Source organism: Loxodonta africana, chromosome 22 (assembly GCF_030014295.1).
Source record: "Loxodonta africana isolate mLoxAfr1 chromosome 22, mLoxAfr1.hap2, whole genome shotgun sequence".
Classification (NCBI taxonomy): domain Eukaryota; kingdom Metazoa; phylum Chordata; class Mammalia; order Proboscidea; family Elephantidae; genus Loxodonta; species Loxodonta africana.
Window position 1 is genome coordinate 34,273,207 of NC_087363.1, and position 19,325 is coordinate 34,292,531.

At 48.0% G+C, this 19,325-nt stretch overlaps 1 protein-coding gene across 3 annotated transcripts in view; it reads right to left on the bottom strand.

The window, feature by feature from the left end:
- The window catches only part of MGLL (monoglyceride lipase), a 130,083-nt gene that overhangs the window by 77,397 nt on the left and 33,361 nt on the right, over window positions 1-19,325 (bottom strand). For all 3 annotated transcript variants that reach the window (XM_010589919.3, XM_010589920.3, XM_010589917.3), the window contains exon 3: window positions 13,042-13,148. In XM_010589919.3, coding sequence (XP_010588221.1) covers window positions 13,042-13,148 — 107 coding nt within the window. The remainder of the gene's footprint in view (window positions 1-13,041; window positions 13,149-19,325) is intronic.

The following is a 19,325-nucleotide window of genomic DNA, read 5'->3' on the forward strand; positions in this document are numbered from 1 at the left end:
CAATGTGCTCAGCTAAACTACTCCATCTTCCAGACCCCCTTGAAATCAGGTGTGGCTTTGTGACTATGTTCTAGCCATTGAGATGTAAGAGGAAGTTGATGGATGGAACTTTCAGAAAGGCTTATTAAAAGAAAGATAGGCATCATTTCTGATGTCTGAAATGTGGATGTGATGTGATGGCTGAGGCTCCAACAGCCATTTTGGACCATGAGGGAAACTTGAGGCTGGATGTTCTAAGGGTAGCAGAGCAGATAAAAGAAACCTGGTTTCTTGAACACACAATGGAATCATCACTCCAGATCTGGACTATCTCCAGACTACTTTTCAGCGGGAGAAGTAAGCTTTCTTCTTGTTTAAGCCACCGTTACCACTAGTCTCTATTTCTAGTAGCCAAACTCAATTCTTAACAGATATAAAAAAAATTTTTTTAATATAGTTATGTATAATAAATACATATCTTTTAAAACAAAACATAACTGCTTACGTACTGTCTAAAGTCACCTTGAGTTCCACCCTTTGAGAAACACTGGCCTCGTTCAATAGCAGGATGGGCCCTGGATCTTTTCTAGGGAAACCTCGTAGTGAACAAGTAGATGTACTTGTCAGTCATTTAGTAGAATGCTTTGCTGCTCCCAGTGCTTCACCCCTCCCTGTGTCCCTTTGCCCTATGAGCTTTCAGTTCCTCTTACTAGGTGAGGAATATGTTTCCCCAGCCCGTTAATGCTGGACTTGGCCATGTGACTTGCTTTGGTCAACAGAATATGGCCAGAAGTGATGATGGGACAGTCTGAGCTGAGGCTTTAAAAGGCATCAGATGATTCCTTGCCCTCTTGTGCTTCTGCCACTGCCCACAAAGAACATGACTCAGCTAGCCCACTGGTCCAAAGAGATGGGAGACATGTGGAAAGAGCTGGATCCAACCAAGCCTGGCCAAGCACAGCCTAGATCAACTCATCTACAAAGCATGAAAAATAACTGACTCTCTTGTTTTAAGCTAATGAGTTTTGGGGTACTTTGCTACACAGCATTTTTGTGCTAATTGCTGACTGATTCAGTCAGGAAAGCAGCAATACACAAATATTTATGGATTCCATACCGTTCGCTAGAAACTGTGTGCCAGGAATACCCATCTATATCTATATTCCATGGTATGGTGTCTGCCCTCCAGGAGTTTATGTTTTAGCTTAGGAACTCTCCAGTTTCAAGGACCACTGAAATAAGTTCAATGCCCAGGTGCAAACTCCAGCAGGAACTGTATCAGCTCACCAGGAAACTGAATCCACCAGAGAAAAACTCTTCAGAGAACTCCCTCAAAGATAAAGTCCTCGAGGAGTCACAGAACCACTAAGGGAGCTGTGAAATGTGATAAAGCTGGTGGGACCAAGCCAGGGCAGACACATATGCAAGCTCAGGGTCCCTGACTCAGCTGCGTTTAGCCATGCGTCATGGGCACCTTGTAATGGAGAGCTGCCTGGTGTTCATTTTCAGTGTAGGGGAGGAATCGCAGCTGCTCACATTTGTTTAGTATGTCAAGGTACTTGGTATACGTTATCTCCCCAAATCTGTATAACAGCTGATGAGGTCTTTTACCTGTATTCACAGAGGAGGACACCAAGGCCCCCCCAGCCCTCCACGGTCTGGCTCCCTGTCACCACCGATCTCATCTCTTACACTCTTGACTCATCTCTTCCTCCATCCCAGCCTCCTACCTGGTCCTCCGATGAGCCAGGCACGCTTCTACCTTAGGACCTTTGCCTGGAACATTCTCCCCCAACCCTCTGCATGGCTCCCCCTTGGTTCCTTTAGGTCTTTACTCAAGGGTCCTTTTCTTAGTGAGGCCAGACTATTTAGAATGGCATGCCCCCTTCCTCATCGCCCTGCCCTCCCCTCCTCCACTTCTTTTTTCTCATGACACTTATCTCCATGTGATAGACTCCAAAATCATTCAGTTCTGCTACTCTCTAACTCTCCAAAAGGGCAAGGATCTTTGCCTGTATCTCCTGTTCCTAGAACTACACCTGGCCCGTGGCTGGGGGTTCCCAAATTATAGCATGAATGGGTGAATGAATGAGTGAGTGAATGAATGAGTGAAGCTTGGAAATGTGAAGGAACTGGCAAAAACGCAACAGCAAGGCTAGAGCGACGCCCAGGTCTGTGTGGCCTCTCACAGCAGCCCCATGCTGCCTTCTATAATTAACCACGAAGCTGCCCTTCTCTCTTCTGGTACATTCCATTGTGAGCTTTGAAAGACAAAGTGCCAATCCCTTTTCTCAGCAATTCTGCTGTGTGGAGTGAGGAGAATGGGAGAAGTCACCTACAATTTTCTTTTCTCTTTCGCTCTTTAAAAAGGGCTTTTAAAAATCAGATCTATTTTATAGAAAAACAATGGAAAAGCCAGTCGATTTACCATGTCAATGACAAGCTAGTGCTAAGGGGAAAGGATCTTCTTGAAAATGTGCAGAAATATACTCACCGTATGTGTAAATGTTATCCCTTGCAAGTCAGAATCATTTAGAAGGTTCCTAACAGCTATTTATAATAGTTCCCATCCTTATAAACCAGCTCCCCCATCCGTGACTCAAGCAGCTGAAACACACATGCTTAGGTGGTCTCAGTCCCTGCTTTGCAACTGCGTGACCTTGGCCAACATCTTCCCCCTCCCTGGGACTGTCCTGTCTTTCACTGGCTCCCATACCATGTGCAGCTGTGGATAAAAGTCCTTGGCATTGACCCTGGCACACAGTTGGCGGTCAAGAAAAATCAGTTTACCTCCCCTTTGATCAAGAGGCTTTCCTTAGCAGAAGGATGTCCCTTTATAGAGATGCTTGAGCCCAGAGATCCTGAGCCACAGAGGCCCTTGGTTCTTGGGCTGGTGTGGAGGGTTGAGGAGGTCCCTAGGGCCTAGTCCAGAGCTGCACCAGCCACCATAACCATGCGTGCCTCCCTCATCTCCATCTGGGCCTTGGAGTCCACCCCTGGGGCCTTTGCATGAACTTCGACAGGTGGCTCTTCTCCTTTTTTGGTATGAGGGAGTTTGCACTGAGTGATTTTCCTGAGCTGGTGACATCTGCACAATAAATGGGGAGAGAAGTTATTAGTATGGTGGTGCTTAAATAATGGTGCGCTTTCCCAGCTCCTAGGGAAGAAGCAGCGGCCCCTGCCTCTGTCTCTGATAGGCTGCTGGTGGGGGTGCCTAGTGGCTCGGTTTCCCAAGTGAGGAACTGAGTGGACTGGCAGAGAGGCTGCCAGACAAGGAGGCAGCCGTGCAAGTGAGGGAAGAGCTAAGGGAGGGCAGCATCACATGGGGACAGACGACACACACCTACTGGGGGCTGAGCTTGTGCTGGGTTAGGCAACCTAACATTTCAAGGATTAGCCTCAGGCCCATCCCACCAATGAGGAAACTCAGACCCCACAAACAGCTGAGCTGGGCACTGAGCCCAGTCCCTGTTTCTCTATCAAGCAGTGCCACACAACAGAGCACCCTGGCCCAGCCTGAGCTGATGAGGGGTGACCAGCTGTCTCTTCAGGGCTCACTGGGATGCAGTTACACGGGCATTGAGGAACTAGGGATGAGCAGACCTGGCCTCAACTCCTGGACTGGCCTTGACACCATCTCCGTCCCTCAGATAGGCTTAGGCACCCCTGCAGGAGGCAGCATCTCTGAGCAGGCAGGCTGTGTACATGACAGGAACCTGGCTCCCCTGATCACAGCCCCGCGGAAGGGCTGCTTGCTCCATCTTCTTGTAGATGAGGACAGGGAGGCAAAGCCAGTCCCAGGAGGAGCTGGGGTTGGAGTCGGGGCCATCATTGGCAGAGCTCGCTGCTCCCTCCCACCGCCTCCACTCACTAGCTTCTCCTGCCAGGACTATCTGCCCCCACAGTCATGACTTGACCAGGGGGAACCCTCTGTCCCATCCCTGCTTTGCCTGGGAAGTCCCAGCTATATTTTGAGTCTCTGCTCAAATGTTGCCTTCGCTACAAAGACTTCCAATACCCCCCTCCCACTCTTAACCTCTGGGAGTTAATTTCCTACCCTTCTCTCAGATTTTTGTTGCCCTGGTGACCCTGCCCCACCCTGATCATAAGTTCCGCAGTGAAGGCAGGGCTAACCCATTTTTGACTCTCCAGTTTCCAGCCAAGGCCTATGAGCCTATGAGCTGAGGGTAGCGAGCACCTCCCCCCGGCCAGCTGTCCCCTCTTCTCCCAGCCAACTGAGCACAGTGGGAAGAGCAGAAGATACAGGAACTACATTGCCAGGATGAAGTCGGGAGGGGGCGGAGGGCACGCTTCCCCACATTCATCCCATCAGATGGCGGCAAACTCGTCCTACAGGAAAGAGGGGTTCTGTCTCCCTTCTCCCTTGCAGGAGAGGCAGCTCTGGGGAAAGGAACAGAGAGGACAGGACTCTATGGAGGCATCCTACCTGGACAGTAGGCATACAAACGTCTCAGCCTGACGCGCTGTGTAGAAGGAGATAAAGGAAGGAAGTACCTAGGAGGGTCTTTGTCCACAGTTAGTGCTTTAAGCGGCAGCTCCTGTCCCCTGGTGCTGGTAAGAAGAGGCGTGTGCTTGGGGTGCTCCTAAGCTCCCCTCATTCCTGATAGCAACAGTCCCTACCTCAAGGTACCGTCTATTATTGACTTGTGTACTGTCTGTTTCTCCCTCCAGAATGTCTGCTCCAGGAAGGCAGTGGCCATGGCCATATCAGTCCCCTTCCCTGCTGGGTACCCTGTGCCTAGAACAGTGTCTGGCACACACTTGTAGTTAGCTGCTGTCAAGTCAGTCCTTGACTCATGGCAACCCCGTGCACAACAGAACGAAACACTGCTTGGTCCTGTGCCATCCCCGTGATCAGTTGCGGATCCGACCACTGTGATCCATGTTTTCACTGGCTGAGTTTTGGAAGTAGATTGTCAGGTCTTTCTTCCTAGTCTTAGTCTGGAAGCTTCACTGAAACCTAGTCAGCATAGTAGCAACATACAAGCCTCCACTGACAAAGGGGTGTGGCTGTGCATGAGGTATATTCATTGGCTGAGAGTTAAACCTGGTTCTTCCTCACGGGAGGCAAGTACTGAACCACTGTTGCCCTCAGGGGCGCACAGTTGAGTGTCTCAGTAAACAACGAAGAATGAAGGAACAAAATTTCTTCTCCCCTGAAGAGTTCTCTCCCCATCTTTACCTGCCCAGATTTCACCTCCTTTGGCAAGTATCGTTTAAAATCTTTGGACCAGCAGCATCAGCTTCATCTGGGAGCCTGTTAGAAATGCGCATTCCTAGGCCCCACTGCAGACCCACCGAATCAGAAACTTTGAGGGCGGGCATGACTCTCTGTGTTTCAACCAGCCATCCAGGGGACGCTGATGCAAGCTGGAGTCTGAGAACCCCTGCGTTATCTCACTTCATCCCTGCAATCACATTGTGACATCATTACTATTGTTAATAATTATATATTATTAAAAGAGGAGAGGGGTACCTCTGTTACTGACCAGCTAACTGAGGCTCATGGTTTCTGTTTCATTCAAGAGGCAAATGACAAAATCAACGGACAAGAGATTTATGTCAAAGATGGAAGGCTTGGGTAAGTGTCACTGTCAACAAGGAAAGAAGAGGAGGATGGAGGGGACAGCAAAGCCCCCTTGGGTTATTAAGGGTGCACTTTCGTTCTACACCTTACATGTTCGCAGCAAGTTCATCACAACCATCCTCGGAATGAGGCCCCAGTGAACTCTTGAAGTGCTACAGGGCAACTCACTGTTATTTTCACTCTCATATTTACTAAGGCATGAAAAACTGTTAACACATTTTCAAACAGCTCACACAAAAATGTATTACTGTGACTGATGGCAATCTATTTTAGAATGTACCCAGCAAGGGACCTGGACTCAAATCTGCCCCCCGTACGAAACTACACAGAGATTATCTTTCTTTCCTTTTTTCTAAATAGCCTTCTTCTTCTGACTGGGTGGGGCCTCCCCCCACAAAGAGAAACACGCGCAACTGCCACCCACCAACATTCCCTCAAAACTTCCTCTTCTCACATACCCCAGCTGAGTTTAGAAAAAAAAAAATCTCCCTTTAACACCTTCGCTCAAATATTTGCAGATAATTAATTCATTGTTAATCAGCTGAGGATGGCTCCTTTACGCTTTGTAAATAAAGAGAAAGTGTCCCTGGCCCCAGCAAAAGTATTTTTAAACGTAGTGCAAAGTCAGAAGGCTGCTGGTGGGGATGGTGGCTTCTCATGCAGAGTGCCCTCTGGGAAAGGGCCTTCCAGACTATTCTCTAGGGTGAGACTGGGGCTGTCCTCCCAGCTCCTCTGTTCCCTCTCCTGTGTTCACATCAGCCAGTCCTCCAGGCAGGGGAGGCCGAGGGGTTTCCAATGAGTCACCGCTAGCAGCTGGTAAACCAAGGAGCTCAGTGAATATAGCAATGACTTTCTTGTGCTATATTTAGACAGTCACAGAAAATCCCGCTTTGATGTTTCCCCCTGGTCTGACGCCAATTCCCCCTTATCTGCCTGCCCCATCTCTCCCTCACTGTGCCTCTGCCCTGGGTCTCCTCCCCTGACACTTCCATGGGTCTCCTGGCTGAGTGCCCTTCACAACACCCATTTTGTCCCTCACTGCTTGTACTTCTCCACAAGCTCCACAGTGTCTAAGAGGGTTCATTACAGAGCCCTGGTCTTCCCAGGCCAGGGATGCGTCCGCTTCTGTTCCTTCTGCTGAGCCTTTCCAAAAGACCCAAACCAATTGCCAGTGAGTCGGTTCTGACTCATGGTGACCTCGTGTGCAGAGTAGAACTGCTCCACAGAGTTTTAGAGACTGTGACTTTTAGAAGCAGATCACCAGGTCTCTCTTTTGAGGCACCACTGGGTGAGCTTGACCCACCAGGGTCCAGCTAAACTGGAACAGGGACTTCTACCTGTATATTGAGTATCTGCTGAAAAGGGTCATCAAATTTTTGGCCTATATTAGCAACTCTGCCTAGAATGGAGGTTCTCAACTCCGGCTGAGCACTGGAATCTCCCAGGAGCTCCTAAAGCTCCCCATGCCCAGGCCATGCCATAGACCAAAGAAATCAGAGTGTCGCAGGTAGGACCTAGGGATCATCAGTATTTTTCAATCTCCCCACATGACTCCAATGACCTGTGAAGGTTAAGAACCACTGCTCCAAATGGTCCTTTCTCTCTCTCCACACCGTTCTTCTCTTGGCAAGCTCCTATGTACCCTATGAGATCCAACCACTCTCCCAGCCTGCACGATGAGGCCCTGCACCTCTGCTGTGCCCCTGGCCTGGCCTCGGCACACCTGGGCCAGCATTGCACTGACATCACTTAACAGCTCCCTTCTCAGTTCTTCCCACCCACCTGGCCATTGGGCTCAAAGTCCCAGTGGCCACGTGGCCATAACCTCCCCACTATTATGAGATTTAATGTTTTCCTGCTAATTTGGACACTAATGTGGACGGTTCTACTATACATATTTAAAATATGTCTGGTCTGATCTCTTTTGGACTTGAAGCTCCTTCATTCATTCAACAAACACTGGTGATGCCTCTAGCACCTGCCCATCCTGGGACAGTAAGAAAGCTGTGGGGGTAAAGAGAAGAGCTGAACACACGACACATGTAAGACACAGCTGTTGTCTGCTAGGAGCTTGCTGCCTCGACAGGAAATGAACAATGGCCACACAGGATAATAAATACTATGCACTTAGAGAAGAGCTGCTGAATATCTCTGGGGCAGACAGGTCACTCTACCATTAGGACAATAGTTAGTGTCTCTATGTACAACACCTAACCCCAGGACTAATATGCAATTAGGACTTTAATCAATACTCATTCATGATGCCAAAACGGTGTGAAAGAACACAGGGATGAATAAGACAGAAAGGTAACACTGGGAGTTAGTGATGCTATACACAGAAAATACATAAAGTAGAAGTGACTGAGAAATGCTCTTTTAAATAATAAACATTGTTCTGGAAGAGTGACGTGTCACAGGTTGAGTTGGCTACTACTAGCAATGTCTATTCTCTGCTTCTTTCTTACTAACAGAACCCTGTTTTGTTTGAGTCAGCAAATGCCCAGTTAAAAAGTGACATTTCCCTGCCTCTCTTGCAGCTAGGGAGTAGCGACGGGATGCGGTGCTGGCCAATGAGATGTAGCTGGAATCTGCTAGGGACCTCTAAGAAAGGTTTGCTTTCCTGACATAAGCCCAGCCCCTTCCTCTTTGTTGCTTCTCTCTTCTTGCTTACAATGTGAGGCTGAAGCTGGAGCTCACAGGGGTCAAAGACACCTGTCAAGTGAGAAGGACCTAGGGAAACTACAGAAGGACCCCGCGGCATTCACGGTATTGTGGAGCTCTCGCACCTGCCTCAGGCTTCCTGTGGCATGGGAGAAAAATAAGCCTACAGAGTCAGATTTCTGTTGTGCGTTGGTGGAATGAGAATGGGCTTTAGAACCACTGGACTTGGTTAGAATTCTTGGCTGTACAGCCTCAAATTCTTCATCTATAAAATGGGAATAATGATACTAATTGTTGTGAGGAATTACAGAGAATGTACAAAAAGCAGCTGTTACAGGGACTGGCATGCAGTTGGCACTCAATAAATGGCAGGAGTCATAATTCTCATTGTTGGCAAGCTGCTCATACCCACTAGGTCAGCTGCTTATTCTGAAAATTCTAAGGTTAAGACAGATAACAAAAGTTTAATTAGATAGTTATTGAGCACCACACTGTGCAAGTCCGTCTACCAGGCATGCGGAGAAAAACAGCCAGCCCACGCCATCTCAAGATTTCTGTCTAAACAATGAAACATTGTAATACAGTTGAGCAACAAGACCCATGGTATTAAAATCCATTAGCAGCAGATTTATCTGTGTTACAGAAACTAGCAATCTAATCACCACAGATAGCTGTTTACTTTGTAAAGCATTTTCATATCTCTTGTTTCATGTTGTCTTCACAGCAGCCTGAGGAGGCCTGAGAATGACAAGGCCTGGTGCAGCCAAGCAAGTACAAGAACCCAGCGTTCCTGACTCCTGGCTTCATGCTTGCCAGCCCTGCTCAACGTGACCTTCTTGAAAGTGCCCACCCACTGAATGGCCCAAATATGGCTCAGGTGATGAGGCTTACAGGTGAGAAGGGGAGTAGTGGAAGCTACTAACTTCTCTGCTGGTGATGAGGCCCCAAGAGCTGGACATACCCAGTATTCACAGAGTTTTCTAGATGGTGAGGGCAGAATCACCACTGTGGTCAGTTACGTCCGTAGGCCCAGCCACGTGAATGCACGGCTCTCATCGCCTGGGGGCCATCCATAGGTTGGCACACAGCATACCAGGAGATCTGCATTGTAGTTACTGAGAGGGTCTTTGGAGGGGACACTAGGCTAGGTGCTTTATCGGCACTATATCACAACCAGCTTTTATGATATGACAGTATTATCTGGCCCACTCAGTAGATGGGGAAATTAAGGCGTAGGATGGTTAAACTAGATCTCCAAGGTCACATAGCTTGGAATCACAGTCCAGTGGAGGTGGAGTCCATTGCTCCCTAGGGGGTAAAGCTCCAGAGCAGGTGGTGGAAAACAGACAGGGAGAGTAGCTTCTGCAGGAGGACAAGGTGACTGCAGGAGAGGACATTTGGGCTGTCCTGGTTCTGGATAGGCCATGGGCCCTCAGCAGTTTTCTCCAGCCCCATGCGTACAATCCCGAATGTGCTTCCATTTGGCACAAAACATGCTCACATGTGCCCCAAATTTACTTTACTTAAAAAAAAAAAAAAAAAAAAATTTTTTTTTTTTTAATGTACTTAAATTTGAAAGCTATGTTGGAGAGACTGAAGTCTGTGATGTGCATGTCTTTAAGCATGGAGACATCAGTGAGGTGTAATGGAAAGAGGTCAGTCTTTAGCCCCAGCACGCCTAGGTTCAAACCCATCCTCCACTTACTAACACATTTCTCAGCCACAACCAAATAAGGGAAAGATCACCGACCCCCACATTCTGCCTCTCCATCTGCCGGAGACTCACCACAATGGCAGCCACCCACTTCATCCTACTAAGCCACACTCATTTTCATCTACGGACAACAGAAGTCACATACACATTCAACTGGGTTCATTTCTTGAATAAAACACCTCCCTCAGGCACTTGCCAGAGAGATGAGCCAATAAATCAAGGAACTTGAACCAGGTGAACAGAAACCAGCATTTTCTTACTACTTAGAACGTCACAAAGAACTTTACCACAATTTTAGATGTTCTTCTAGAAACATCAAAAGGTGGGTTGTCCACCTGGATCAAAGGAGAATGAAGAACACCAAGGTCACACGACAACCATGAGCCCAAGAGACAGAAAGGGCCACATGAACCAGAGACTTACATCATCCTGAGACCAGAAGAACTAGATGGTGTCCGGCCACAACCGATGACCGCCCTGACAAGGAGTACAACAGAGAACCCCTGAGGGAGCAGGAGATCAGTGGGATGCAGACCCTAAATTCTCATAAAAACACCAGACTTAATGGTCTGTCTGAGACTAGAGGAATCCCAGCGGTCATGGTCCCCAAACCTTCTGTTGGCCCAGGACAGGAACCACTCCCAAAGACAACTCATCAGACATGGAAGGGACTGGACAATGGGTTGGAGGGAGATGCTGATGAAGAGTGAGCTACTTGTATCAGGTGGACACTTCAGACTGTGTTGGCATCTCCTGTCTGGAGGGGAGATAGGAGGGTAGAGAGGGTTAGAGGCTGGCAAAATTGTCACAAAAGGAGAGACTGGAAGGGCTGACTCATTAGGGGGAGAGTAAGTGGGAGTATGGAGTAAGGTGTATATAAGCTTACATGTGACAGACTGACTTGATTTGTAAACGTTCACTTAAAGCTCAATAAAAATTATTAAAAAAAAAGGTGGGTTGTTTCTTGTTTCCCTTTATTCTAAAAAAAGGGGGCCTTTTTTTCGTATTCTTTGTCAAAACAATCAGGCAAAATAAATAAGGTACAGCATTTACTTAATCCCACAGATTTGGCCAAGATTATCTGTTAAAATGGTGGTTGGTGCCAGAGATAGATTGGTTTCAGGACCCCCTCGATACCAAAATCCATGGATGCTCAAGTCTCTTATATAAAATGGCATAGTACTGGCATATAGCCTATGCACATCCTCCTGTATACTTTAAATCATCTCTAGATTACTTCTAATACCTAATACAATGTAAATGCTGTGTAAATAGTTGTTTATACCGTATTGCTTAGGGAATAATGACCAGAAAAAAAGTCCATATGTATTCGCTACAGATGCAACCATCAAAGGCCTAACTATACCGTACATGTCAGCAACAATGTCACTTTTTTTCCTCAAATATTTTCCACCTGCGGTTGGTTGAATCCCTGGATGCAGAACCTGCATCTACAGAGGGCTGACTGTACTCGAAATTCTAGTTGGAGGTATATAGTGTTTGCATGATATAAATACATTTTTCTTTCATAGTTTACTTATTTTTTTAGTTTGACCATAATGATGATGACTGCAACACGTTTTAATAAAGATAAATACAATAGAAAAAAATTACACCTCTCTTTTAAGTCTTTACACAGTGTGGAAAGTGTCAAAGTTAATAATGATACAATCTCGGTAATTAAAGCCAGGATAATCCTTAAATATTATTTCGCAAGACAATCTGCCAAGCACTAAAGGACATCACAACTCTAATAAGAAAGATTTGGTCAATATTCTCAATTACAAGGACGCTTGCATGTATCTGGCTTAGAAAGGGCTCTTGGCAGACACAAACCAAATTTGCAGTTCATTACATACAAGATGCCGGGCAAGCTTTCCTCCCCCTGTGTCAGCTTCGCTGGACAGACACAGCACTCCCTCCCCGGCCCTTCTCACTGTTCCCTACTCCTCCTTGCAGCGTCTTCACTTAATTATCTATTTTCAAATCAGATACAACAGAAGTACATTTCTGGATTTGGGCCAGGATGATAGAATTCTACATTGTAGCTGTGGAGAAATCACCATTTTCAGTCACAAGGAACTCATAATTTTGAAGATTAAGAGGTAAACAAAGAAAGACCTAAATTGGGAGTCTTACCAGCTATGGAGAATGTCACAAGAGCGATTAAGAAACTGTTTACTGACTTATGCCATGAATATTGCATTTTGATGGTTACTGTGGATTGTGTTACATGACAAAGAATCAAATGGAAATTTCTAATCAGCCTAGGGAGGTGTGTGTGTACGTGTGTGTGCACATGAGTATGTATGTTAGTGTGTGTGATGGTGGGTGTCTGTGAGTGTGTGAATGTGTGTTTGGGGTCACCAATGCGGCCTTTTGAGACTTTTACTACTTCCCTGGTTTGAAATGCTTTGTAAACCTCTTGTGTTTATCAAAAACCAAACCCACTGCCGTTGCTGAGTAGATTCTGACTCATAGTGACCTTACAGGACAGAGTAGCACTGCCCCATAGGGTTTCCAAGGCTGTAATCTTTAGGGAAGCAGACTGCCACATCTTTCTCCAGAGGAGCAGCTGGTGGATTCGAACTACTGACCTTTTGGTTAAGAGCCGAGTGCTTTAACCACTGCACTACCAGGGCTCCTTTCTTGTGGTTAAACCGGGGTTTAAATTTTGCTTGAACCGACTACACCACATCCATTTGAAGTCCCTTGGGAGAAAACCAGGGCCCATTTTGTAGAGAGTGATTTATAAATGGACAAGATTATTACTTGGCCTGGGCCGAGTTCTTACGTAAACATATTCTAACTTTGTTTTTTCCAGCTGAGGTTTCTCATCAGCCTGTGTTCAATCCCAGAATCAACAGAAACTCTGCTCAGACCTATTTTTTTGATTACAAGATTACATATTTTTTCGCTCAGAAACCTCTAGTTGAGAAGGTCTCTTCCCGGTTTCACAACAGGAATCAGAAAAGAGTAACTGAGAAGGAAGGAGGATGGAGGTGAGACAGTTTTAAAAACACGGCCAGGCACAGCCAGGGCAGCAGCCTGCCACCGCCTGGCACCCTGCAGCACTCACCATGGTCGTGGGCGAACACCAGCAGGCCCAGTCCCGTCAGCATCTGAGCCAGTTCCTCATAGCGGCCGCAGTGCTCCCCGGCTCCATGGGAAACAAACACCAGTGCCCTGGAAGGGGCGAGAAGGTGGATGCGGTCAGGAAAGCAACAGGCCACTGAGGGTAGAGTAGCTTTCATAGCACCAGTAACAAGCTAGCAACTGAATTGTGGTCTACATGCTTTAATAAGAGGAGTTCGGCATTAAAATAATGGGTTTCTGATTCATGAAGTCCCTGGGTGGTGCAAATGGCTAATGTCCTCGGCTTCTAATCAAAACTTTCGAGGTCTGAGTCCACCCAGAGGCGCCAAGGAAAAAAGGCCTGGCGAATTCCCCAAAATCAGCCATTAAAAACCCTACGGAGCACAGTTCTACTCAGACACATGTGGGGTCACCACGAACCAGTGTCAACTCGATGGCAATGGGTTTCAGAGTGATAGAACCCAGACCCAGTGCCGTCGAGTCAGTTCCGACTCATAGCAAGGGAGACCCAATTCTGGCTCTGTCTGTGAGTGCTCAGGCAAAGAACCCAGGCCCATAAATCCTCATTTCTTCACCTGTGACAGAGTAATAACAAACTCCCTCCTGGTGTCTGTGAGGACCAAATGAGCAAATTTATGTCAAAGCATCAGGCAGGGTGCTAGCCCATGGCACTACTTCCTTAGTGGTGGCTGCCCAGGAAGCCTAGGCCTGAGCCGCTCACCCTGTTCCATTTCCTCAGCCGAAGTGACTGGTTCAGGGGCAGGCGTGGGACTCCAGCCAAGCCAAACAGCCCCATCAGAGCTCATCCCAGGGCTTCTGCTTAAGCAGCCAGAAGGCGTTTTCATTTTCCCACCAGACTTGTGCCTGGAGGCTGTGGGGTTGGGGTGGCCCCAGCCGTCTCACCACCGCTGTGGAGGTTGAGTTGTCCCACAGAGGAGGGCCAGACAAAGCCAAGAGATAGAGAGCACCAGTCCTAATGGTGGTGTCTGAGCCCTGAATCCAGCTGGACCAGAAATCAGCATTTCTCTCCCCTGCCCACCCTTTTCTGGGCTGAGGTCAGTTGGGTTTTCTGTCACTTGCGATCAGAAGAGTCCTAACTGACACACAGCTCTTTCCATTTTTGTGTAAAATAATTTGACTTCTATACTCATTCTTCTACAGGCCACTGGAATTTGCATTATGTGTGTACCTTATTTTCTCTTTCCCTCTTTTTCTATCTGGCAAACTCACCCCTTCCTTCAAGACCCTGCCTTAAGATTCCCCTCCTCTGAGAAGACTTTCCAGGCTTTTAAAGTCTAAGTTAGTCTCTTGTCTCCTCTGGGCTTCTATAGCACTTTGTAAACACTTCTGTTAGGGCAGGTGCTACTACTGTATTTTATTTCCACCACTGGTTTCTAAACTTCTTGAGGGCAGGCAAAGACGCTTCCCTCATGTTTTCTTTAGTGACTAACAGTTTTGAACTCATGGTGGACATGCTGTAAATGCTGTTTGAATGAAGGAAGGAAGTTGTAAGGTTTTAAAGCACAGGTTATTTCACGCCTCAAAAAGCTTCACGTGGGAGACGCCTCAGAGACTGGAAGCAGAGCTCAGCACGGAAAGCCTTTAATGTGACTGTGGCCCCTCCGGGGACCTCCACAGCAGCCACCATCATTCTGTGGCTCATCCCAGCTTCTCCACTAGCCATGGTTCTAACCCCCTTCTCCACTAAAGTGTCAGCCCCGCAGTGGTGGGGCTGAGGAGGGGTCATTTAGACTTAAATATCCAATTTCAAAAGATTCATATTCTTAGCAGAAGGCTCACGGAGGGCTAGAGTCCCTTCAGGAAGGTGTGAATGCTCTGAGCCGACGGCCACCCCATCTCTGCCATTTTCAGCTAACGCTCAGAGTAACAGCGCTCGCCTAATTCTCAAAATCACCTTGGACATCTGTCCTCCCTCCTTTCCCTAAAAACATAAGAAAGGACTCTGTACCTCTCCATAGCTCTGTTCACGCCCTCCACACCGTGTGGTCAGATGTGAGTCTGGGCACAGGACACTGCCCACCTGGCCTCTCTGGGCATCTGATTAGGTGTCTTTCCTATATTTCCCTCAGCTCCAGAGAAGCACGGCTGGAACCTTCAAATGCGTATCATCTTCCATCTTCCAAGCTGGCTCCACTTCCAGAAGGGATGCCTCAAGTACTCTTAGAGTCCTCGGGAAGCAGGGCAGCTGCTGTGTTAACTCAGCTACAATGATGTGGACTAAGATATGATGAGCCGGGTCACACAGCAAGCCAGCTTCTCACCATGGCCAGCAGCCCCACCCAGGAGGACACAGGTGTCACTTAGGACCCAAAGGGATAACACCAGGCATTGCCATCGTGCCGGGAATTGGCTGTTAATGGAATCCACCCTTGAGTCAACATGTGGACAAATATGGCCTCTTGCTCTGCGAAGGTCTCACATTCTAGTCCAGGGGTTCTCAGCCTCGGCCACACACTGCAATCACCAGGAGCTTTAAAACACCAAGGCCTGGACCCCACCTCCAGAGGTTCTGATTGAACTCGGCCCGGGGTGCAGCCTGGGCTCCTGGAGCTGGAAAAGCTCCCAGCGTTCTCGCCAACAACTGAGGCTGGGAGGCACCTGCTCCATCACAACTCCAGCTTGGGCAGCTTGAGACAGAGCGGGCCAGAGTGGTGAGACGCAGCCATTTTGGTGTGGAAACTTATAGCCATGTTGATTCTGTTAATCTCCTGGGGATGGGGATGGGGGAGTGCCTGTTGGAAAACCATGGGTTATAACCACAGAAGCCTTGGGAACTGCTAACATCACTCCTTTAGAAAGGACGCCAACAAAAATGGCCGTCCCACCCACTGCAGGTAGCTGAGTTCTTTGGCCCTCCTCTCTGCACAGGTGGGGCCACCTGGCAGCCCCTGTAGGCTCAGGCCAGGCACTGACCCAGGGCAGGCAGCCTCACATCCACACCCGGACACCTGGCCTCATTCTGAGTTTAAGCTTCTGTGGTGCTAAGTGGCTTTCTCCTTAGTTCCTAGATTCAAATCTTGCCTGAACTCTAATTCTGATAACTCGATCTCCCTTTTCCCTCCTCACACTTGTTCGGTGGACCTGCTGTTGTTGTTGTTAGGTGCCATCCAGTCAGTTCCAACTCATAGTGACCCTAAGGACCACAGAAGAAAACACTGCCTGGTCCTGTGCCATGCTCACAATCATTGTCATGCTTGAGCCCATTGTTGCAGCCACTGTGCCAATCCATCTCATTGAGAGTCTTCCTCTTTTCTGCTGACCCTGTACTTTACCAAGCATCATGTACTTCTCCAGGGACTGATCCCTCCTGCAACATGTCCAAAGTAAGATACAGTCTCCCTATCCTTGCTTCTAAGGAGTGTCCTGGTTGTGCTTCTTCCAAGACAAATTTGTTCATTCTTTTGGCAGTCCATTCAATATTCAATATTCTCTGCCAACACCACAATTAAAAGGCGTCAGTTCTTCTTTGGTCTTCCTTATTCACTGTCCCGCTTTGCTTTTTAAAACTTTAAAGAGGTCCTTGGCAGCGGATTTACCCAATGCAATGTGTCTTTTGATTTCTCGACTCCTGCTTCCATGGGTGTTGACTGTGGATCCAAGTAAAACGAAGTCCTTGACAACTTCAGTCTTTTCTCCATTTATCATGATGTTGCTTATTGGTCCAGTAGTGAGGATTCTTGTTTTCTTTATGTTGAGGTGCAATCCATATTGAAGGCTGTGGTCTCTGATCTTCATGAGTAAGTGCTTCAAGTCCACTTCACCTTCAGCAAGCAAGGTCGTGTCATCTGCTTAACGCAGGTTGTTAATGAGTCTTCCTCCAATCCTGATGCCCCATTCTTCATATAGTCCAGCTTCTTGAATTATTTGCTCAGGATACAGATTGAATAAGTATGGTGAAAGGATACAACCCTGATGTACACCTTTCCTGACTTTAAACCACGTAGTACCCCCTTGTTCTGTCCGAACAACTGCCTCTTGATCTAGGCACAGGTTCCTCATGAGCACAATTAAGTGTTCTGGAATTCCCGTTCTTTACAGTGTAATCCATAATTTGTTATGATCCACACAGTTGAATGCCTTTGCATAGTCAAGAAAAGACAGGTAAACGTCCTTCTGGTATTCTCTGCTTTCAGCCAGGATCCATCTGACATCAGCAATGATATCCCTGGTTCCATGTCCTCTTCTGAATCTGGCTTGGATTTCTGGCAGTTCCCTGTGGATATACTGCTGCAGCTGCTTTTGAATGATCTTCAGCAAAATTTTACTTATATGTGATACTAATGATATTATTCGATAATTTCCGCATTCGGCTGGCTCACCTTTCTTGGGAATAGGCATAAATATGGATCTCTTCCAGTCAGTTGGCCAGGTAGCTGTCTTCCAAATTTCTTGGCACAGATGAGTGAGCGCTTCCAGTGCTGCATCCATTTGTTGAAACATCTCAATTGGTATTCCGTCAATTCCTGGAGACTTGATTTTTGCCAATGCCTTCAGTGCAGCTTAGACTTCTTCTCAGGTCCCTGGACCTGAGCCTTTGCAAAGTAAAAACTGAATCCTGGTGCCCTCTGCTTTACACAGAACACAGCCTTTCTATCCCTGTAGTAACCTCTCCCCTTGCCCCTTCCCTGCCCACTGCACTCCAGTGGCCTTCTTTCTGGCTCTCAGGTATGCCAATCAGGGATATGCTGGCAAAGGTTTAACAACTGGTGGTGGTGGTGGAGATCCTGATTTGTAGCATTTGCCAATTCCCATGGTGTAAATGATCCTCTCACCATGGCTGACTCTGAGCTATTAACACGAGGTTGCTGATCATGGACTTAGGAAGAGATGTGCAAGCTGGCTCATGGCCTGGGCCAAACAACTCCCATGCATGCTGGTAAGCACAGTCCCACCTCAGGCTGTGCACCTGATGAGGTTCTACTGGAGACACAACTCCCCTGCCCCCCTGCCCACTGCCCAGTCTTTGCAGGCTGGCTTTGCCTACCATTTGGGTCGCAGGCTCAGAGAGGTCTTTTCTTTCCATTTTAGCTGAAGCAGTCTCTTCAGCACTTGTCACTAAAACAAACAAAAAAACCAAACCAGTTGCCATGAAGTTGATTCCTACTCATGTGACCCCAGGTGTGTCAGAGTAGAACTATGATCCACAGGGTTTTCAATGGCTGATTTTTTGGAAGCAGAGCACTAGGCCTTTCTTCCAAGGTGCCTCTGGGTGGGTTCAAACCGCCAACTTTTTGGTTAGTAGAGCTCTTAATTATTTGTGCCATTTTATCCACTGATAAGTTTCTTTTGCCTCCCCTAACTAGACTGTGCTCCAAGAGGCAGGGATCCTGTCTACCTGTCTACTACTGTATCCTAAGCCTAGAAAAATACCAGCACACAGTTGGAGCTTAATAAGGACTGCTAACTGACTGGCTGACCACTCCACAGGTCTGGGGGCCTGGGTTCCTTTGCCTGGTGCAGTCCCTAGGCCTGGAACCTCACCCCAAGACTCCAGCCCCGTCCAGGGCAGGGACTCCCAGAAAGAACCTGATGCTGCATTTCCAGGTACACTGGCATTGTAAGGACAGCCCGCCACGTGTCAGACCCTTCCTCCTCCTTCACCACACATCTGCTGTAGGCATGGCCACCATCTGCCTGTGGCCTAACCCTGAGGCTGGGCCACCCCCCTCTTCCACTCCCTCTCTGCTCTTTTCCTGCCCTTGTTGCTGTGGACATATCTGGGCACATCTTGGGACACCTGTGCTCACGCTTTGTTTCCGGGGGAGGGGAGGAAGGGGGGAAGTGGGGAAGGAAGGCCTCCAGCTGGAGGCTTTCCGACAGGGCTTCCACTCTGGCCTCTGGATGCTGGTGGCCACCTGGCCACTTCTCCCTTAAGGTTTCATGGAGCATTGTGAGAACAGTGATTGAGCATCTAGGAACCAAGCCACCGGCAGACAAACTCTATAGGCTAGGTGGCTGTGGGCAGACAGCAAACAAAAGCCAGATACCCCGGTCTGACTCCCAGGTAACCTGATGCGGCACTGGGCCTCGGGCTCCTGGGTGTTAATGAGAAAGAAAGCAGCAGCCCTTACAGGAAGCGGTGACATCAAGTCCTACCATCCTTCCACTAAGATGGTTCAGAAAGAGCGACTGAGAGCTTATCGCATGCCAGACCGGGGAAGCAGGGATGACAAGCCACATCACCCCTGCCTTCCCACAGCTTCCAGTCTCGTGGGAAGATCAGCATCAACAAAGAATGCCCGTGGG